The sequence below is a fragment of the Lygodium microphyllum genome, chromosome 6 (genome assembly GCF_053477565.2).
Source record: "Lygodium microphyllum isolate KBCC chromosome 6, Lygodium_microphyllum_v1.1.10, whole genome shotgun sequence".
NCBI lineage: Eukaryota > Viridiplantae > Streptophyta > Polypodiopsida > Schizaeales > Lygodiaceae > Lygodium > Lygodium microphyllum.
In genome coordinates, this window is record NC_141140.1 from 49173 (window position 1) to 73196 (window position 24024).

General features: G+C 42.4%; 1 protein-coding gene across 1 annotated transcript in view; it reads right to left on the bottom strand.

The window, feature by feature from the left end:
• Positions 1-23496, bottom strand: part of LOC148034219 (THO complex subunit 4A-like) — a 36660-nt gene extending 13164 nt beyond the window's left edge. The window contains exons 1-4 of the mRNA XM_087679194.1: positions 23162-23496; positions 22407-22568; positions 22252-22320; positions 21868-22061 (exon numbers count right to left, since the gene is read on the bottom strand). Of these exons, the coding sequence (XP_087535320.1) occupies positions 21868-22061; positions 22252-22320; positions 22407-22568; positions 23162-23404 (668 nt within the window). The 5' untranslated portion in view covers positions 23405-23496. The remainder of the gene's footprint in view (positions 1-21867; positions 22062-22251; positions 22321-22406; positions 22569-23161) is intronic.
• Between the last annotated feature and the right edge of the window lie 528 nt (positions 23497-24024).

Below are 24024 nucleotides of genomic sequence, written 5' to 3' on the forward strand. Positions count from 1 at the left end.
TCCCAAAAATGTCTCTAAACATATGAGACCAAGAAATCCCCGTCCAAACTGTCAAAGTGTCCCCTAGTGTCCCCTCATGAGAGCACAAGACTAGGATCCAATTCCGCTCTTTGTCAAATACCAATCCATTATGAATCTAGATGTCAATCCCAACTCTAAGGTTTTAACCTACTAGACTCCAATCGATGCGTCAAGGACGTCTCTCTCTGGAACCAGTGGACCTGTATACCTATATAGATGAGGCTCGGCTGCCCCATCTCACTATCCTCTCACACTTCCTCTCTGGCATTGAGGAGTGATGAGGGATGACCACATCCCCTCAACTAGAAAGCAGCTAAGAAAGGGGCCACCAAGCACTTCCCTCGATCTGAAGAAGTGGATCCGATCCACGCCTTGGACTTGGCCTTGACTAGAGGATCAGGGTCAAAGTCTAAGGAAGAGGATGACTTGTCAAAGGAGTCCACATCCCGCTTCTTTTTTTTCTTCTTCTGAGAGGCTACTAACTCCTTGCAGTCCTTTTGCAAGTTGCCCTTCATACCATTGTGATAACACTGGACCTTGGACTACTTCTTCCCATCACCCCTCTATGAAGCCAATAAAGCCTCACTGAAACCTCCATAACGAGGCAGAAGCCTCCCCTATAAATGCAAAGATGTCTTATGCTCAAGTAGCACCAAGAACATATATGTCAACCTCACAGGGGTAGATGATGTTTACATCCGCAAAGCATTCACCACTCCATCAAACTCTGGGATATGTTCCCACGAGATGTGCCTCTGGAAAGACAGACTGCATGTGTCAAAGCTGGTCATGTACATATGTAACACAAAGCAAAAATGATTAAATGATGTCATTCGGCTCAAACTTCATCTATTGAAGCTCTCCATAAAGGGTTACTCCACACATGGTGAAAGGTGCCTCATACAGCATTTGAAGCTTTGACTATACTTTAGGAGATGTATTGCAAGAAATAACCGCCAATAGAACCTCTTTACAAATACGTTGAAGAATAGCATAATAGACACATACATCAAAATCTTCAAGAAGAGAAAAAGGACACTAAGGACGTGAATTAGCTCCACAAACAATGTATCAAATCTGTTTCTACACAAACCACGCTTTCATCACAGCACTCCATGTAAGATAGTTAGGTCCATGTAACTTATCACCTGTAGAAGTGCACAAAGGAGCCATGTAGAGAGGATAAGAAAAGAAGATAGAAGGTAAACAAAAAGAGAAGTCCACCCTAACAACACAAAAAATAGAGTTCACATGTAATATTTCAAAGCTGATTACAAAAATTTGACTGTAGAAAATTGAAGACAGCCAACACACAATCAAATGTCAACAAATGTTGTCACCCAATCTCAAAGAGCAATAAATGCCGAAAATGCAGCAATAGAATATTCAAAAGCTGAAAAACAATGACTACACGGATCAAAATGCAAGCTGAACAAGCAATAAATGCTGCTGCAAGCTGCCATACAAGTAATAAATTTGAAAATGTGTGCAGTGATTGCCGGCTTGTTCGTCAACTTTGATACCAGTTGTTGAGAGAGTGCTACAATAGGAGTGAGCAGGTGAGTAAGAGCGACAAAGAGAGAGTACGATCCAATGTTGTCAATTCTTATATAAGGTTGGTATTCTCACTACCTGCTCAAATTGCTCTCTATAAATTTGTAGAAATCATCCCTATTCTATACTTATGTAAGTGTTTGGCAATGAGAGGAATTTTAGATTCCTCCTTTGTTTCATGTGTGATAACCAATCTTATGAGTAGTGTATCAATCATTTGTGATCTAGCTTGCTATACATTCAACTTTGGATTCTATTACTCAGACTATTCCCCAACCCATCATGGATCCCCACATTGGATCCACTACAAATCAAGCAATCCTTTAGGACTAGCTCAATTCCCAAGCACGATTGTTTCTCTTCATGAGCTACCATGACTCCATGGTTATGCATGTTAGATGTATCCACTATGCACCTAATATTTAAACCAAATTGTCCTCACTTTGTCAAGTTCGTACCTTTGCACAATGGATTGTATCCCTAGGAAAGAAGATTGCTTTGGAGGACACTACCGCATCCCTCTGTCACATCTTCCATCATCGAAGTATATTAGATTCTACACCAACCTCCTCATCTCCATGGTTCAAGATACCATCACATGAGCAAGAACCATACTTATGGTTGGCCAACTTGCATTAATGATCTTATGAAATGCTAACCAATCTGTATTTTTGTGCCTAAATTGTTGAATTGATATTGAGCTTATTACCCATAAAGTGCCCCGAGTATTCTCTCCAAAATCTTGCTTATCTTCTCTACATGCCATTCTATCAATGGCCCCTCCATGTGGTAACATCGACAATGCAGTTAAACACCCTGATTGTCTAATGTGGATTGCAATGATGAAAGCACAGTTTGTGCAAAAGCATCTTCGGTACATTGTTTCAAGATCTGCCTTGTACTCCTGAAAACCCTATCCTCTTCCATCTGATTAGGACAAAGACAATCACCAGGAACCAATCCTAAACTAGGGCATTAACCATCCTAAACTAGGACACTAACAATACCAAAGTCTATTCAATTCTTTTTTTATACATCTCGAAGGAAGTCCTGTAGAGTCTCAAGAGTCACCTCCACAACAACATTTCCCAAGATGTGGGAGAAGCTCCAATTTATATGCAAGGCTCCATCAGCTATGACTATCGAATATGTGATTCAAGGCAATTGATGCAACTAAGTCGTTCATTCTCCAAATCACACACATCCAAGATCAGCTTCGCAACATGCAATCTACTCTTCCCAAAGCCCAACTAGTATATTATTCTCTATAAACTACCTCTCAAGTTTGATGGTGTTGAAGGCACTTTACGAGCTTAGACATTGAATTCCTCCATTAGCTTCCAACACATCACAACAATACTACTTGAGCATGAGTCTACCTTATGATTATAGAGAAGATTTCCACTCATTCCAACAGCCCCCTTGCTAGTGCTTTGACTACTTCAGAGAGGGGTGACACACAGAAGAACAAGCAAATTCTAGCCATGCAACAAAGACCACAACAGCCCTAGAATCGTTTTTCTAGCCCTAGTGGTGCTATCACACCTCGTGACTATCTAATGCCAAAGAGGGAGTATGAGCAAGTGCTAGTGGTAGGGCATGTTGGCCGCATCCATATAGAAGTGTGGTGGTCAACACCAGGGTCACCTAAAACAATGAACAGGAATGGAAGTAACGGAAACCCCAGGATCAGGGAACAGGAATGGAGGAACAAGAACAACACACACACACACAAAAAGACGCTTAAAACTTAGGAGATATAAAGAATTGAAAAGACATGTAAATCAACCATATGTCAATTACTGAAACTTTAGACTTTAATATTTTAATTTCAAAATCAGCCATATACACGTAGATCAGCCATATATCAGCCACTAATACTTTACCGTTTTGATTCCAAAATCAGCCACAATCCAAGGAAAGACGAAACACACTAGTTAACGATAATCCAAATGTTGAAACAAACTAATCAGTCATAATCAACCATCAGCGATAATCAGCCATAATTGGAAAGATGTGCAGAAAAAGCCGCAAAATGTGCACTAAAGATACGAGTAGCTACTAGCACGTCAACACTCAAACAACCTAGGTACTCTTCTTCATCATGCCCAACAAAATCCTCATCTAATATCTCACTGCACAAAAGGATTGGTTGATGAACGAGCTAGTAATAAAGGTCGGAACTAACATAAACTAATACATTTGTCTTCATTGAACCAAGACAAATTTTTTTATTTGAGTGAATATGGTTAAAACTTAAAAGAGCTCCATAGCCGCTCTAACAAGAAGAACTAACTATTTGACTTTGAATATAAATAGCCAAACTCTATAGCTCTATAGTTTCTACCTTGTAATCCTCCTACCATAAAGTACCCCCACAATCTCTATCATGTTCTCTTGTGCACTTTGAGCACCAAACATACCATTTCTTTAATCTTCCCATACATCTTAATAACCAAGAATCAACCTTCCAAGTACGACATTACAAGCCTTGGCTACCTCAATGTCCCTCTCTTCATACTTGCCTTGAAATTCAAGATCAAGCACATTATACATATGTTGTTGCTGTGAGAGTGTGTAATGGAAGAAGGAACACAAACACAGAGAGAGAAAGAGAGAGATGAAGCAGAAAATGAAGGAAGAAATACTGCACTGACTGAAGATGAATGCTGAATACAATGATGTGGGCAGATCAGCACGCAGCCCAAGGCATCAGTGAGGGCACCAAATCAGGCTGAGATGATGGTAGCACCACATCGGAGAGTGTCTAGCAGCCAAAGTGTGCTGAAATCTACAAGAAGTGATCAGCCAAGTGTGGGCTGTGGCTATATATAGCCAAACACCTCTAAAACTGGCTGACTGCTAAAAAGGGCTCTAAATCTGGTCGACCTGCTAAAATAGGTTATACGACTGCAATAAATGCAGTCTGACTGCAAATTAAAATTGGGAAAATAATGACAAAATATCCCAAGCAGTCGTGGAGCAAGTAGGCATTGTCAGGGGGTGGAATCCAACTAACAAACAGAGGAAATGCACAAGAAATGTGCCTAAAATGGAGGAAATGCATAGAAATGCACATTTAACCATCAGATCTCCAATGTCTCCATTTGACTCTGACAAGATTTCACAGTCAGGAGATGACAGACTGACATGACTAAATAGGGCAAGCTGACACCCCCTCTCAGATGCTGGGAGTGTTTGAAGACCCAACAATCTCATATGGTGAAGCATAGAAGCCTTGGGCAAAGGCTTCATGAAGAGATCTACCGCATTGTCCTCTGTGGGACAATAGGCCACCCCTAGCTCAAAATCCACGATCCACTCATGAACATAGTGATGCTGAAACCTCGATGTGTTTCGCGCGGGCATGAAACACCGAGTGCTTCGCCAAAGCAAGAGCACTCTGGTCGTCCATGTGCAACTCCATAGGGTCCTATCTGTCAAAAAGCAATCTCCGCCAACATACGACAAAGCCAAACTACCTCCATAACAGTCGAACATAGGGCACAATACTCAACCTCTATAGAAGAAAGGGCCACAATAGGCTGCTTCTTATTGCTCTAAGAGATAGCTCCTGATCCAAAGGAGAAGGCATAACTTGTACTGGGCCATCTCGAATCCACATCACCTACCCAATTAGAGTAAGTCCATCCAGAAAGACTAATCCCCTCTCCATACATGATCATGTAGTATCGATTCCCCTTGTAAAAACCGAAGAACACGCAAGGCTGCCCTCCAACGATCTTGTGTAGCAATCTTCATAAAAGAAGACAACAAAGGCACCACAAAACAATTATCCGACCGAGAGTAGAGGAGCCAGATAAGGAAGCCAACAAGTCACCTGTAACAGGTAGCATCTGAAATGGGATCTCCTACTGCCACAAGCTTGGACTCAGGGTAAATGGGGCAAGAAATAGGCCGACACTCGGCCATACCAAACTCCGAAAGTAACTCGAAGATATACCTATGCTGCAAGATAAAGAAGCCTTGTGCCATCTGATAAATCTCCAAACCGAGGAGGAAGTGTAGGATCCCAAGATCCGTCATCTCAAACTCTTGTCTCAGAATATCTCGAATCCAATCAACCTCTGTAGAAGGGCTCCCTATGATAATAAGATCATCCATATATAAGACAATCAAAACACACTTGTCACCCTCAACTTGATACTAAAGGTTAGGGTCATGAGCTGATCTCTGGAAGCCACTGTCACGAAAGAAGCGATCAATCCTCTAGTACCAAGCTCTAACAGCTTGCTTTAGGCCATAGAGGACCTTCCGCAAGGCTAGGAGACAAAAATCTCCTCATCAAGGACACCATTCAAGAAGGCAAACTTGACGCCCATCTGATACACAAGCCAACAGCGGTGGGCTACAAGAGCCAAATAGTCCAAACCACTCCATTGTGCAAAACCTTTGGCAACAAGCCTAGCCTTATGCTTATGACTTGTCCAAGGAACCATCTGCAAGATACTTGGACTTATAGACCCATTGCACACCAATCACCTTCCGCTACAGAGGACACAGAACCAACTCCCAAGTCTGATTTCGCTCGATAGAGTCGAGCTCATCTTACATAGCTTGTCTCCAAATATTTTGTACAAGAGCCCCATCAACTGAAGTAGGCTCACTGTCATGGAGAATCTAGGTCATAAGAGCATAGTTCACACAAAGTGAACTATCCCACTTCACCTATAAATGAGCTGATCTACGTGGACATGTAAGAGTCGCAAGAAAATGGATGACACATGCATCCTCCATGAGCCGCCGATACCACTGAGGAATGGCGATAGGCTCATCATGCTACAAGGTTGTGGAGCCTCCGATACGCGCAAATCGCTTGTTTGGGAAAGAACTCCCCCTCACTAAGTGAAGGTACATCCTCCTATCCCGAATGAAGCTCTCAACTGATGGCTATGCATCCCCAAAAGGGTAGGGATACTCTTTGAAGGAGTAGAGGAACCCGTCACTAGTGGTAAAGAAGCTAGAGTAGGAGGAGAAGGAGATGGTGGTGGAGGGGGAGGAATTGATGACAAAGGAGGGATGCGGAGAGGTAACCTCAAGGGAAGGAGAGGTGTCGAGGGCGGGGGAATGGCAGTCGATGAAGAAGAATCCCTACACTAGAACCATCAATTGGATTCTCAAAGGCTCCAACCTCATCAAAGATCGCATACCTGCTTGCCTCAATCTTCTGTGTTGTAGGATCATAGAGCCAATATCCCTTCGTGGTAGTGTTGTATCCCACAAGAGGAGCTTTCTCCACTTAAAGTCGAGCTTGGTCTTTGTCCGATGACTCAGAAGAAAACTCAAGCCAGAAGAAAACAGTCGGGATGGGTGAGCACGAGTGATCCTTTTCACCTCCCAGCCTTGCCTAGTATATTGCTGGCCAGACCATCGTGATCCGATTGCCAGCCGTCAAACCTTGGTGAGTCCTACTATTCTTGGACTCTCTTTATTTCTAGGCTCCCCTTAACCCCGCTCAGGCGCCCAAGAGCCCGGACGGTCATCCTCGTGCGTGTTCCCCTAGATTTACCTTAATGTCATATTAAATGTCACATTCAATATTTGTGACCTTAATGTTACATTAAATATCACTTTAATGTCACATTTCCTTCCCCTTAAGAATCGGTTTCGTCCTCGAAAACGATACTTGGAAGGTCTAACTGTAAATCGGGAAACCTTTTCTTTGAAGTACTTACTCGCTCCCATGTTGAGCTTTCTTCTGAACAATCTTTCCACTTAACCAAACATTCTTGATAAATAGTATTCATCGTTCGTCTATTACGAACATTTAATATTCTTTCTGGATCATGTGGATTAGATTGGTCATTGAATAGCTCCTCAATGTCATCATTTAAGATTAGATTATCCAAATCACCCGGCTTCTTCCTTAATTTACTTATGTGAAAAACTGGATGTATTTTACTACCAGCAGGTAGTTGGAGCTTGTAAGCCAATTCTCCCACCTTTTTAAGTATTATAAAAGGACCACAATACCTTGGTGAAAGCTTTGGACATTGTCCCTTTTTCATAGTTTTAGTCTGTTCAGGCACCTTAAGATAGACCAATTCTCCTTCTTCAAAGGAGATGTCTCTTCGGTGAGGATCTGCATATGCTCTAGCTTGATTTTGAGCTTTTTTAATATTTTCTTGAGCAAATTTTAACATACTATTCATATCCTCCAAAAAGTCTTTAACTGCCTGAACCTTTTCCTTATGCAGTCCTACTGCAAAAGGAGCTCTGGGCTGAAACCCATACATTAACATAAATGGACTACATCCAGTGGAAGAGTGCTTGGCACTGTTATATGCAAACTCTGCTATTGGTAAATACTCTTCCCAATTAGTTTGCCTTTTACTTACATATGCCCTAAGCATATCTTCAAGAATTTGGTTAACCCTTTCAGTTTGCCCATTTGTTTGCGGATGATCCGCCGTACTCATGCTAAGTTTAGTATCCAATTTCCTAAATACCGCACGCCAAAATTGGCTATCAAATTTTCTATCCCGATCAGAAACTATATTTGCCGGAAGGCCATACAATCGGTATATGTTCTCTACGAACAATCTAGCCAATTCTGGTGTTTTAACATCAGTTGAAGTTGGAATAAACCTAGCCATTTTGGTTAACCTATCCATAATCACCCACACAGAGTCGTGCCCCCTCTGTGTTCTAGGTAGAGCAACAATAAAGTCCATGGAGATACTCTCCCATTTTCCCGAAGGAATTTCTAATGGATGGAGAAGTCCTCCCATTTTTAATTTTTCAGCTTTATTAACCTGGCATTTATTACATTTGACCACATAGTCAAGGACGTCCTTATTCATTCCAAGCCAATAGAACTGCCTTTTAATAAGACTGTAAGTCTTATTAACTCCTGGATGTCCCGCACTAGGGGTATCATGACACTCAAAGAGTATCTCGCACCTTATTTCTATATCTTTCGGGACACATACCCTACCCTTGTAGAGTAAATAACCATTATCAATGTTAAATTCTTCCACTTGAATCCAGTTTGAGCAGCCCCTAATGCTCCAATTCCATGTTGAACATCCTCAGATATTCCTTCCTCAGTAAAAGCACTTTCAGTTGGATCCCCATTTTTTATTGCTTCCCATATGTTGGAATATGCCGGATCAACCTGGCATTTCCCTTTTAAAGATTCAAGCAAGTTGGAAGTGAACTGAGTAAAACTCAATTCATTAATGATGGGCATTCTGCTGAGTGCATCAGCTACTATATTATACTTTCCTTTTCTATATCTGATCTCATAGTCGAACTCTTGGAGGAGTTCGGCCCATCTGGCTTTACGCCCGTGTAAATCTGGTTGATCATTAAGCCACTTAATGCTTTCATGATCCGATAAAATCAAAAGTTTGGCACCATACAAATAGTGCCTCCATTTCTTCATTGCATGTACTATTGCATACAGCTCCCTCTCATAAACAGAATAATTCTGTTTTGCACGATCTAATTTCTTGCTTTCAAAAGCAACTGGTCGACCTTCTTGTAATAAGACCGCGCCTATTGCCTTATCACTGGCATCAGCTTCAACCACAAATGGTTTATTGGGATCCAATATTAATAATACTGGAGCTGTAGCAATAGCTACCTTAAGTTTTTGAAAACTTTCATTTTGATCTGTTCCCCAATTAAAACTTTTCCCTTTCCCTTTAAGTTGGTTTGTCATTGGAACAGCTATTTTGGCATAATCTCGAATGAATCTACGATAAAATCCAGATAAACCTAGGAAGATCTGCAGCTCTTCCAGATTCCTTGGAGGTGGCCATTCAATAATTGCCCTAACTTTTTCTCGATCCATGTTGATTCGCTCTTTCGAGATAATATGCCCGAGATATTTGACCTCTTGTGCAAAGAATTCACATTTAGTTTTCTTCACATAAAGGGAATGTGTTCTTAACAAGTGGAATGCTAATTGTAAGTGTTCCAAATGTTCTTCTCTTGATTTACTAAAGATCAAGATATCATCCAAGAAGACTACTACAAAATGTCCTAGATAGGGCCGTAAAACACTATTCATCAGCTTCATAAAGGTAGCTGGTGCATTAGTGAGGCCCAAAGGCATCACCAAAAAATCATAATGTCCGTATCTAGTACGAAATGCTGTCTTGGGAACATCTTGTGCCTTAATTCTTACTTGGTGATAACCTGATCTTAAATCTATCTTTGTGAAGAATTTTGCCCCTTGCAATTGATCAAAAAGATCTTCCATTCTGGGCATAAGAAATTTATTCTTCACCGTTATTTTATTAAGTGCTCTATAGTCAACACAAAGTCGCATAGAACCATCTTTTTTCTTTACCAATAAAATTGGTGAAGCCCAAGGTGAATTACTGGGTTGAATAAACCCTTTATCCAGGTAATCCTTAATTTGTCTTTCAACTTCTTGATGCTGTGTTTCACTTAACCTATACGGTGGTTTAGAAATAGGGTGTGTATCCTTATTTATATCAATTGGGTGATTTATATCACCCCTATCTGGTGGAAGGCCACTTGGTAAATCAGAAGGAAACACATCTTTAAAATCATCTAACAAACTACTTAATTCATTATTAACATTCAACTCACAAACATAAGAAAATTGTTGTTTTATATTACAGAAAGTAAAAGTGTTCTGTACAGGAAGAGACCATAACATATATACCTCACAAACTTCCTTCTTTATCAGCTTCTGAACTTCAGTAGAACACAGCAAAGGATTATCAGATACTTCATGTTCAACTTGAATGACAAAAGTCTTATCATCCCTTTCAAATTCCAGTGTATTATGGTAATAGCTACGTTTTAAGGATGGTTCCAATCCCCATAGCCACTCCCTCCCTAGAGCAATATCAGCTCTTTCCATGTTCATTATTTGGAAATCAAGCTTATCTTTATATCCTTGAATCTCGATTTCCAAATTGGATACCATTGTATCCCATATTTTATTGTCTTGGCCTTGCATCATACGGACAACATATTGATGCTCACTGTTTTGTTGGCGAAGTTTCAATTTTTTGACAAGTGCATAATTTATAAAATTATGTGTGGCAGAGTCATCAATCATGACTCTGACCCGTTTTCCAGCTATCAATCGGCAGAGTCATCAATCATGACTCTGACCCGTTTTCCAGCTATCAATCCATGTACTCTAAGTAAATCATGTGGCCCAAAAGTAGGCTGCCACATAGAAGTTGACATACAACACTTATGTTGTACATCCATGTGCAAGACCTCTAAAGATTTGTACTTTTCATGCCCCTTTAATTCTAAGGTCTGCACTACATGGATTTGTTTTTCTTTTCCCTTGCCCTTGTCCTTATCTTTTCCTTTGTCTTCCCCCTTTTTCTTTTGAGGGCAATTCCAAGCAGCATGGTTAGGGGATAGGCAATTGAAACACAACTTTTCTTTTTTGGCCTTATCAAAGTCATCAGGACTTAACTTTGGCCTCACATATGGTTTCTTTTCAAAAGGTTGTTTTTTACCCTTAAAGAATGGCATTTTCCTTTTAAATTGGCCCACAAATTTTGAGGTTTCCAATTCCTTAGACTTGGGCTCCGTATCAGTGAGACTAGTGAGTGTACTTGGACGTATACTATCTTCATGAATTAATGCAAATGTAATTGCCTCTTCCAGCGTCTTAGGTGAACTCCTTTTTACTTCCTTTTTACAGGCTTTGTCTAGTCCCCTAATGAATCCTCTTGTTTTTTGGAATTCATCAATTCCTTCCAATTTGAGGATTATCTCACGATATTCCTCCAGATATGTCAACACGGGTCTTCCCTTTTGTCTGACATAATCCCAATGTTCCCAATTTCTTTCCATTTCATTTTCAGGAAGGAATTCTTTCAAAAAGACGGATTCAAATTGAGCCCAAGTTTCAGGTATTTTATTTGCCTCCTTTAAAGTTCGCCACCACTTATATGCTTTGGGCTCCAAAGTTAAACTAGCCTCCAATGCTTGGAGATGTGGTGGGGCATTCTTAAGTTTATGTAAATCTTCCCATTTTTGGAGGAAATTAAAGATTGTATCTTTATTCCTATCTTTTTCCTCCCCGTGAAATTGAGGTGGTTTCATATCCTTTAGAACTGGATTATCCCTCAATTTATGGTGGGGTTCCTTAGGATCTCGCATAGTCACATCTAAATCTTTCGATGAAGATGGGACATCCGAGGTTTCTATCTTATTTTTATCTCTTTCTAACAATAAAGTTAATTGAGATTTTATTTCAGTGAGTGTTTGGGTTAAAAATTCCATTTGAACCCCCTGAGCTTGCACACAAGCAGTAAGATCATCAAATTGCTCTCGTGTAGCAAAAAATTCTTCCCACTGTTCTTGAATTTCTGGTTCATGGGGATCTACCATAGGGTGGTCCCCAAAACTAGAACCTTCCATTACTCTCTCTTTCCCTTTTTCTGCCATTAATACACTGGAATTGGAAAGCAAAGATAAGAAATTTACATACAAAGTAAAGTACTTCCCTGATTTTAATGGCAGGCAGTTGTTGCTGGTTTATGAATAAACCCGAAGAGTAAGGAACAAATTTTATCGCCCGAACAAAGTCGGTCACGAAGGAAATGGAGCTTCTTTGCAGAAACAATTAATATTCAGCCCCCTTCTTTAATAATCACGCAGGCCATCAATGCCCCTTTCCTGAACTTGCTCTCTGCTGAGCTTGTCCTTGTGATGCAAGTGCAGTCGATCCAAACGCGCAGTCGACTGATCAGACACACATCAGAAAATAGCTTCAGCTTCAGCCTACGAAAAGGGAAAAGAACGTGTGTGATCTGTTGGTGCGTTCACGAACAGGCATGGGTCAGGATTCGGCGGCACATGATCCAGCATACGACGTTGCACGATCCAGCATACGACATTTTTTGTAAAAGATATCTGCCCCGCCTTTAATTCGTGATGAAAATAATCGTCACGTCAAGTTTTACGTGACGTGTCACCAAACGTTTGTCGACTAAATGGATAGCGGGACTAATGAAAATCCGTCACTGCCTTTTCGTAGAACTCCACGAATCCACACGGCTAAACCTGTCAGCTCTGATACCAATGTCCAATGACTCAGAAGAAGACTCAAGCCAGAAGAAAACAGTCGCGATGGGTGAGCACGAGTGATCCTTTTCACCTCCCAGCCTTGCCTAGTATATTGCTGGCCAGACCACCATGATCCGATTGCCAGCCGTCAAACCTTGGTGAGTCCTACTATTCTTGGACTCTCTTTATTTCTAGGCTCCCCTTAACCCCGTTCAGGCGCCCAAGAGCCCGGACGGTCATCCTCGTGCGTGTTCCCCTAGATTTACCTTAATGTCATATTAAATGTCACTTTAATGTCACATTCAATATTTGTGACCTTAATGTTACATTAAATATCACTTTAATGTCACATTAATCGTCAACAATCAACATCAAGTACTTGGCCTTCCTAAGGGAGGCCGTGCCTAAAGGTTCACATGTGAGAGTGCGCAACGGAAGAAGAACACGAACACAGAGGAGGAGAGAGAGACAACAGAAAATAAAGGAAGAAAATCTGCACTGACTGTAATGAATGCTGAATACAAAACTGTGGACTAATCAGTCCCTGCACGCAGCCCGAAGCGTCAGTGAGGGCACCAGATCAGGCTGATGATGATGGCAGCACTGAAGACGGAGGAAGATGACGGAGTCGGAGTGTGCACCTGCCAAAGAAGGAGGGAAGATGATAATACAACTGACTGGCAAGTGGGAAATGGCTATAAATAGCCAAAAAACCCAAAAAACTGGCCGACCTGAAATTTGAGGCCATAAATATGTCCGACCAGCATTTAATGCTGATCCGACTAGCATTTAATGCTGGTAAAAATGCCAGGAATGCTCAGAAAAATCCCGGAAAGGGTGGACAATGTCCGGCAAGTGAGGCAGGCTGAAGAATGCAGAAACTGCCCCGGGAAATGCACATCTGAGTGCTCTAGAATGAGCTACCTCCTCCGTCAAAACAAGTGATAGACAAGTCAGAGCTCCTAAAGTCCTCATCTGACTCAGACTGAGGCTCACAGGCAGGAGATGACAAGGCATGACAAACATGACTGCTAACACCCCCTCTCAGATCCTGGATGTGGCAGAAGGCCAAGGGAGAAACGGATCCTAGGGTGGCAAGAGGAATGCCAAGGTCGATGAAGTCCATCGATGTAGATTGTTGCTGAAGGAGCTCCTCACGATCCTGGGAATCCCCCTCTAAAACACTAGGGGCCAGGGAAACCACAGCCGCATCACAGAGATCGTCCCCCTCTGAAAGGGATGGGGGGTACGAGGGAACCACCGGAGGAGAAGGTGGGGGATGGGAAGAAACCTGTGGAATAGAAGGTGCACAAGCGGGAACGGGTGTAGCAATAGACTACCTCGGAGGACCCCGCATCAAAAAAAGGGGAATGGAGCCTGTAAAGCCCGCTCTCCTGCCAACCTGTAGATAAGACAGCTACTGTAAGAGAATCCTCAATAACAACGGGATGCTCGATGAAGATCACTCGTGTGCCAAGCCTCGTAAGACCATAAACTGAGAGGAGGGGAAGGCCCAAATCCGGAACATGTAGGGCCTGGGAAAAGGAGCTCGAAGGTCGGGCGGTAAACAAAGGCAATGTGCCAACACCACTAAAAGGCACCGATAAAATGTCACCAACAGTGACTGAACCCTCTGATGGACGGAGATCCTGTAACAAATCACCTCGGGGAGTCATATGACTCGAAGCACCACTGTCCACTAACCAAGGCTGCGCAGAAGACACTGCAGCCACGGAAGAAAAATCCTCCTCCAAAGCATGGATATGAAGGAACACTGACTCATGGGTAACAGCTGGTGTAGAGGTAGAAGAAGGATCCGATGTAGATCCACCCTTTGCTCCCGGACGAAGGTGAGGGTACTTCTTCCAGCATTTCTCCTCAGGATGTGTCCCTTTCCCACAGTGTGGGCACTTCGGTATCTCTGAATCTGAGTCAGAGCCTGAAGAACTGTCCTTCTTCTTAGCCTTTGACTTCGTCTTCTTCTTCTTCTGTCCTCCCGAACCTGCAACAAAGGCTCTAGCGGAGTCGGATCCACTAGCACTGACCTCTCTGAGTCGCTCGTCATGCTCCAAGACAAGCAGGGATAGCTCCTCCCATAGAAGCTTCTTACGGGTCCTCGATGTAAGAAGGCTGGTGTAGAAGACATCAAACCGAGGCGATGGCAGCTGAGTCAAAAGAATCATAGCCATGTCTGCAGAAGATATCGTCCGACCGAGGGATGCAGACTCATCCCTCATATCCTGTAATCTGTTGATGTGGTCCTTCATGGAAGGACTATCATCAATAGCGAGCATCCACAACTTCTTTTCGAGAGATATCCGGTGGGCAAACGTCTTCTGTTGATAGAGAGACACGAGCTATCTCCACACGTCTGCTGCAGTCTTCAACCTGTGAACATGAACAAGGACAGAATCCTGCAAACTCAGAAAGAGGAAAGATCTGGCTCTAGAATTAAGCCGATCCCATAAGGCTGCACAATCCATAGATGTCCCATCTGCGGGATCCACCTTAGGCCGGGGAATAGAAACAGAAACAAGCTCCCAAAGATCGAAGGAGTCCAAGATACACTCCACCTTGCAGGACCATAGAGAAAAGTTGGAGCCATCCAACCGGTTCTCTTTGGGCAGCTGAGGAAGTACGGGTACCTGTACAGGGGGTACCAAAGGCTGCATCTTCGGCCCACTGGAAGGGGATTGCCGAAATACATGAATAGAAGGGGGGCGAGAAAGAGGAATAGACTCCGGACGACGGTCCTCGTGATAGAAATCACGCCTCCGTTCAGATGAGTGTCGAGACAAAAGCTCGTCATCTGAGTCATCAAAGCCCGTACACTGATGAAAAGACATCTTCCAATCTGCAAAACACCAAACACCAAAGAAAACTTTGCCGATGCCGAATAATGACCAGCAGTCTGGTCACCAACCACCAAAACGCAGGCTGTGATAGCCTACAAACACCTGGAGCTGCAAAACGCAAGGGTATCTGATGAAAAAAAACCAGAATAGAAGCCGCCAGCACCAAAACGCAGCCTAGGAGTGGGTCACCAGCAGGAGATGAGCCGCCAGGAGTGGAAATGATCACCAAATCAGGAAAACGCAGCCTGATGATGTGTCGCCCAGCTGAAGGAGGGGCCACCTGATGGTAAACGCAAGCAGGAGGAGTCATTTGATGATGTGGCAGCCTTTGGAGAAGTCGTCTGCAGCAAACGCAAGAAGAATGGCCACCTAGAGGGGCCGCCTGGGCAGTTGGAGATGAGGGGACAGCAGCAGAAGAGGGGTGAGGTATCTCTCCACAAGGTTAGGTCCTCCGTGCTCTCAGTCAGGCGATGATACCATGTGAGAGTGCGCAACGGAAGAAGAACACGAACACAGAGGAGGAGAGAGAGACAACAGAAAATAAAGGAAGAAAATCTGCACTGACTGTAATGAATGCTGAATACAAAACTGTGGACTAATCAGTCCCTGCACGCAGCCCGAAGCATCAGTGAGGGCACCAAATCAGGCTGATGATGATGGCAGCACCGAAGACGGAGGAAGATGACGGAGTCGGAGTGTGCACCTGCCAAAGAAGGAGGGAAGATGATAATACAACTGACTGGCAAGTGGGAAATGGCTATAAATAGCCAAAAAACCCAAAAAACTGGCCGACCTGAAATTTGAGGCCATAAATATGTCCGACCAGCATTTAATGCTGATCCGACCAGCATTTAATGCTGGTAAAAATGCCAGGAATGCTCAGAAAAATCCCGGAAAGGGTGGACAATGTCCAGCAGGTGAGGCAGGCTGAAGAATGCAGAAACTGCCCCGAGAAATGCACATCTGAGTGCTCTAGAATGAGCTACCTCCTCCGTCAAAACAAGTGATAGACAAGTCAGAGCTCCTAAAGTCCTCATCTGACTCAGACTGAGGCTCACAGGCAAGAGATGACAAGGCATGACAAACATGACTGCTAACATCACAAAGGTCAATGTGAACCAACTCGAGTAGTGTAGAAGCTCTCCAAGTGGCAACCTCTAGATATGGCCGCCGATGATACTTGCCCATCAAGCAGCTAGGGCAAAGGGTGTGAACAAGAGGGAAATCTGAAAGTCCCTCCACCATCTTCCTCTAAGAAGCCCGTTGGATCGCATCCATGTTCAAATGACCATACCAAGCATGCCAAAGTAGCCCAAGCTCATGGGAAGACCTCATGCCTAAGGCTGAGAGCGTATAAAGCCCAGCCTCATGTGTACCTATCCAAAGATCTACACCTGTAGACTCATCCTCCACAATAACTGCATCTCTGGTCACATGTATACCTAGTTGGGTAAGACTATAGACAGACAAAAGGTTAAAGCCCAACTCAAGTACATAAAGACCTTTGGCAAAGGAAGATTGCCTGTCTGGTAATAGGGGAATGGCCCCCACTCCACCAACTGGAACCGTAGCATTGTCACCAATGGTGAAAGTGCCCCCTCAAAAACTCAAGTCTTAATGCCAATCTTGCCAAAAGGTCATGTGAGAAGAAGCTCCACTATCCACGAGCCACAGCTTCTCTTGAGTGTAAGAAGCAAAGGCTACATCTTGCTTGACAAAGACATGCACGAAGACAAACTTTGTCATGACCAGGTATCGCTTTTGAATCCTTTGAATCCTTCTCCTTTGGGTTCAAATGGGAGTACTTCTGCTAGCACTTCTTGGGATAAGTGCCCGTCCCACAATGTGGACCCTTGGGCTTCTTCTCGTGCTTCTTGTCCATGGCCTTCTCCTTCTTCCCACCGCCGGTACCTGCAATAAAAGCCTTGGAGGAGCCAGAACCACTAGCCCCTACCTCTCTGAGTCCCTAGTCATGCTCCAAGACAAGCAATGAAAGCTCCTCCCATCAGAGTCTCTCGCAAGTCCTCCATGTGATGAGACTAGTGTAGAAAACATCGAACCTAAGAGATGGCAACTACATCAATAGGATCATAGCCATATCCTTGGAGGATATCTTCCGTCCAAGAGAGGCAAGCTCGCCTCTCAAGCCCTCCATCTACGTGATGTGCTCCTTCATAGAAGAAGAGTCATCAAGACTGAGCATCCGCAATTTCTTCTCAAGGGAAGTCTTGTGGACAAAAGTTTTGTGCTCATACAAAAACCAAACCTTGCACCACGCCTCCGTCACGGTCTTCAATCTGCGAACATGAACTAGGGCAAAGTCTTGAACACTCGTAAAAAGAAAGGATCGGGCTCAAGAGTTAAGCTGATCCCGCAAGGCAACACGATCCAACAGGGTAGCTTCAGTTGGATCCTCCTGAGGGCGAGAAATAGACTCGAAAACGAACTCCCAAAGATCAAAGGTGTCGAGGATACACGCTACCTTGCAAAACCACAATGAGTAGTTAGTACCGTCAAGTTTATCTTCTTTGGATAAGGAAGAAAGAATGGGAATTTAAATAGAGGGTATCAAAGAAGGCATCTTCACATCACATGGAGCCTTCATTTCAGATGGGGCTTGTTGTGAAAGATGAGCAAACGATAGATAGGTTCTATGAGACCCCACCCGTACACTCTCAGGGTGGAATCCAATTGATAGACATAGAAAATGCACAAGAAATGTGCCCAAAATGGAGGAAATGCATAGAAATGCACACTAAACTATTAGATCTCCAATGTCTCCATCAAACTCTAATACGAGCTCACAACCACGACATGACAAACTAGCATGACTAAATAGAGCAAGCTAACAATTACATGCACTGGAGAGACAAACATATTGCATCTATTAATGTATACCTCTTCAATTTGTGTAAACATGCCAATATTTTGATCAAGGGTTTCCAACCTCTCCATCATGCAATCCTACCTTCATAAATCTTTGTATGGTGAAAAAGAAAGGCAAATCTTAACAACATTAGATGATGAATATGTTTCAAATGCCTACAATTGAGAATCTTTTTTAATCGATTATAAGAGGCAAAATTCTTCACAAAGATAGATCTTAGACAATGCTATCATCAAATCCAAATCAAGGCCAAGGATGTTACTAAAATAATATTAAAACCAAGCATGGACACTACAAGTTTTGGCAATAAAAATGCACTCACCACATTCATGAAGCTTGTGACTAGCATCTTATGATCCAATCTAGATCACTTTGTTATAGTGTTCTTTGATGTTATTTTAATCTAGAAGAACATTCTTTAGAAGTATTTTAAACATTAAGAGTCCACTCCCTTATCACTAAATAATCTGAGCGTAATCCTTTGCTAAAACAATCTAATACCTTGGCTATACCATTTCTAGTGATTTTAATGGATCGTTAAATGTACATGCTATCTTAGAGTGGCTACCTCCACAGCATTCAAAAGGGTTGAAGATCTTAGATTTATTAAGCAATGCTTCTTTCATGATTCTTCCAAGATAGTTGTTCCCATGACCTACCAACATAAAGGAAAGGGAAAAGATTTTTTATGGACAATAAATCAATATGAAAGCTTTGGAAAGTCGAAGATAGCTATTGCTTCGACTCCAATTTTGAATTTAGTGAATCCTAACAAACCCCTTTTGGTTAAAACTCGTGCAAATAAGGGTCAAGTCAATCCTATGTATTCCAAAATATGGAAAACCATTGAGCAAATGGATCCAAACTACTAAAGAAAAAATATCAAGGAGTATCCAAGATGAATCATCAACGATTCACATGAATGATTCAAGAAAAAATGTCGAAGTTAATCCTATGTATCTAAAATATGGAAGACAATTAAACATAAGGATCCAAATCAATGAAGAAGAAACATCAAAGAATGTCCAGCCTCGGTATAAGTGGACAAATTTTATCACAAATGATAACTACTTACTCTACAAGGGTAGAGAATGTGTCCCGAACTATCAAATAACATGTTGAATACTCTCAGATTGTCATGATGTCCTAATGCAAGATATCTAGAAGTTAATGAGACTTTTAGCCTTGTTAAGAGCCAATTTTATTGGCTTGGGATATATAAGGGTGTCTTGAACTAAGAACCAAATGTAATAAATGCAAAGTCAATAGAGAATTTATTCACCATTTAGAAAAATCTTTTTAGAAATGGAAGAGTCTCTCCATGAGTAACACAACTCTATGTTATAAATTGTGGTTAGATCAACCAAGTTGCCTAGGTTTATTCCAACCTCATTAGATATAACAACTCTTAAATTGACTAGATTGCTCACAAATAACCAATAACAAATGTATGGTCTTTTGGCAAATATAGTTTCGAATCAAGACAAAAAGTCTAGTAATTACTCTTGGAGAGCTACATTCAAAAGGCTAGATACTAAACTTACCATGACTATAGTGGATCATCGACAAAACAAATAGGCAAACAAAAAGGTTTAACTAAATCTTAGAAGGTAAGCTCTAAGTGTGTGAAAGTAGACACAAAACTAATTGGCAAAGAGTTCTCGAGCACTAAAGCCCTAATTCAAGGAATAATTCCATGAAATGCATCTCATCAAGTGTGAAACATGAAACACGTTTCACTAATGAAACGTTTCAATATGCAACATTTCACTTACGCCTTCCACTCAAAGGGACAAAAATTTTTCAATTGAAAGCTTTGCAAATATATATATCTTAAACGTGCTATTCTACCATTTCTTGTGGCATTTCAAGTAGGACCCAACCAAGGGTGGAATGTTTCAAATGCAACGCTTCAAGGGTGAAACATCTCCTTCACTATCTTACAATTCATATATTGTTCTTCTAACACTTTGGTGTGTTGCTCTTCTAACACCTTTGTCATTTGTAGACCTTACTCTAATTGGTTTGATCCCCTTGTGTTTAACCTTCGTTTATACGCAAATACACTCTTGCTGCTCAACTTTCTCATAGCAATATTTTCCCAACCCTATCCTAGGCTCCTCTCTAGTTTTGAAGCTCTTATTCCACCTCAACTAGTGATTCTAGTGGTAAGCCTTCTCAAACAACAAAACTAATAAAGCTCTTATTTTGTTCTCATCTCTCTTCTTCTACATTATCTCAATAAATTGCTCCATCTATACCTAGGGTTGCCTATTCTTAAGTAGAAAAGGGGGACAGCACTTGTATCTATGACAAAACCACCAAACAATAAAAGAAATGGCTGCCTTGTTCAAGGTTTTCAAAGTTCCCTGAGATCAACTTCTCAAGCCTTCAAGCCTCAATACTAATCTGACAGATGAAATGTTGCTTATGACGAGCTTCTAGAGAACTTAAACAAAGCCAAAAATAAGCAAGAGGAAAGACAAGAGAAAACTCAAAGACTCTGTAGAATCCTAAACCTAACAATGGCCCACCTTTCCAAATGAATATTTGCTTCTTCGGATTGTTAGAAAATCCACCAAACTTTGGGGCAGCAGGCGGTGGTAGCATTCTCAGACGAAAGCAGCCACAGGGTCGTCTAGCATCAAAAGGCTACTCAGGGCAGAAATGCACGGCTTTTCCAATACGCAGCAGCATGACAAGATGGTCACTGGCGAGGCTGACCCCAGTAAAAGAATAACAGGTGTGAGCATAAAGAATTAACAAAGAACAGCCATTCGGAACAAAGCCCTTACAAAAATCAAAACACAAATGTTCACAGCCAACTGCCAATAGCAGAACTGGCAGCAGCCAACTTAAACACAACAGCCCACTTGGCTAGAACATACTGCAGTAGAAGTACTATTCAAGACCAAGGTCTAAGACTAGACAAGGGAATTCCAACTCACCGTTGAGTGTAATAATAATTAACTTTGGAATCCTTCCAGTGGGTTCCAAGTATGAATCAACTTACTGTTTGATGGCAAGCACTAGACATGTGAGATCTTGACACTCCTACCTACAGAATCACATTACCATGGCCCAATTGCTGCTGGCAGGTGATATGCCCATAACAGCTACTGCACAAACTACACAAGTTGCCAAACATATCTAAACTCGATCCAAAGAGGTCAAAATGAACAGAGCTCCTATTGCCCCAAAAAACTCCATGATACAGCTCAAAAGCCAGAGACCACCATAAGTTTACAAAAGACCCTATATAGAATATCTAAGAAAAGCAATTGAGCTAAATGACACCAGTGAGTTGCCAAATGCCAAAGTCAGTATGGACTATTGTTGACACATCTTTGTACAACTGACCCTAAACAAACAAAATCTGAAATAAGCAATTAGCCTACAGGAATCACTAGGCTAATGTTCCTTAAAGATAACTTCAGTCTGTGCCTATACAAAACTATAACCAGACATCATGAAAAAAAGTGTTTATACACAGAAAGACCATCAGAATACCTTGCTGCTGCACCTCGTGCTGCTCTCCCAGCAGGTGCAGTGCCATTCATTGTGCGTCCAGGAGGGGCTGGTATCGATAAATTTGTTCCTACGAGCTCAATTTTCATTGGCTTGCCATCAAGTTGAACATTATTATAACGCTTCATGGCTGCTACAGCATCTGCCCTTCGGGAGTACAGAACCTCTGCAGTTCCCTACAAAATTTCGCAACAGCAGTTTAAACCACTACTTGCATGACGCACAGATGTCAGAAACAACAGGCAGAACTTAGAATGAGGCCCGATGGCATTGAACAAAAGTCTGGCATGGTTCAGTACACCAATCAAATCAGAAGGAATAAGAACCAATGATCCCACAAATGAATGCATATGAAACTCGCACTACCTGAGAACGACCACTCTTGTCAAAATGGACAAATGATCGCTTCAAATCACCAACCTCTGCAAACAGTTCCTGATGCAAAAAGCAAACTTTTTAAAACTCCACTGATTGATATTCACTGCAGCTTCAAATACAAACAGGATTGTCAGCATGATCACCTTGATGTCTTCATTCGAAACACCATAGTCCAGATTGGAAATAAAAAGTTTTGTGCCAGTTTCGATCCCCATTGCAGACAAGGGCCGACGAGTGAGGCCACCACCTGCAGCCTCTTCAAAGAGATCATGTTGCCAGGGACCATCCTCTGCTCTTGGTGCAGGCTGTTGTACATGAAATAAAGGAATTTAACTTTGTATCATAAACCCATGCTACTGATGCCAACACAACCTGACAGTGATATCACAAAAATATGCCCAAACCCACCATGTTGTCACACAAAACCTCTATAATATTGAGAGGGGCATGATCTTTAAACACCTTGTTATTATTATTATTAAACATTATGTAAATTGCTGCCTTTGTCACAGAAACCTTTTCAGCAGAAAATCAAGTTGCCTATCCACAAATTTTCAGTTTTGCATCTGCCAATTAAATGTCCATGAAACTGCTCAATTCAGATGTGAATGAATTGCCTGCATCTACAAGAACACGCTTAGGACTAATAGGCCTGGCAGACATCAAAGCACCCCTTCAAAAGAAAAATAGAAGGCCAAAACACCCCAACGGTCCCCCTAGCTATTTGCAGTATTGACCTAAAACAGAAGGACTAGCCACCAGAGGGTGCAAGGGTATTTTGTGTGCCCAAGAACACGGCGTCATTCTGCTTCACATAGTTGAAGCACCATTGGCTACTCCACATAAAAAGCTTGCACAGTCGGATAAAAACAGACCGAGGATGCTGCTTATGCCTTACCTTGAAAGAACCATACGGCGAGGGTCTGAAGCTTGAGAGTGTGGCCCCTCTGCGGATCGGCCCTGCAGCTGATCCGTTAAAGCTATCTGCTCCTCTTCCTCCTCCACGTCCGCCGCTGCTGTTGCTGTAGCCTGCCCTCCCGCGGCCCCGACTGCTGCCGCTGCCGCCACCACCCCGTCCTCCCTGCTGCTGCTTGTTGGCCTTGATAAGATCATCGAGCGGCATATCCAAGGCGCTCGTCATGATGGTGCGCAGGTGAGGGACTGACAGAGAGAAGGGAAGAGGAAATGTATTTGTGATTATCAAGAGCACAGTGAGTCAGGAAGGCAGGCAGGCAGGAGAATTAACGAAACAGAAAGCTCTTGGGAGACCCCAAAAAACAAAACAGAAGCCTTAACCGATCATCAATTTCAAGTGTTTCGAAATTCGCCCCGATTCACATGCGATTTGATTCGCACAGCTGCCGGTGCTCGTAGACAACAGCATTTTAGTGCATGGAGCAGTTCTCATACCGGTTTTCAATGGGAAATCGTTTTCCCAACAAAAACCGGCTCCCCCATCGTGTCCGAGGTCACATGGGGGTTTGCAGATTGTCACCATTAGGTAAGAAATCTTTCAAGTTCACTAAACCTAGTTTATCGGCAAAAAATGCCCCAGGCTTCTAACTCCACCCTATGGATTCTAGCTGGCTGCGATGAAGCATCTACTTCATTAAGCACCGTGTTGAACACTTCCAAACTAGACAACTCATGCCACAAATCACTTCTCTCCCCTACATTATTTGTCCCATACATATTGATAATATCCAGTAATTCATTGTTTCACGTTATGCTCACCACCAAAGCCATACCACTTTGAGAATT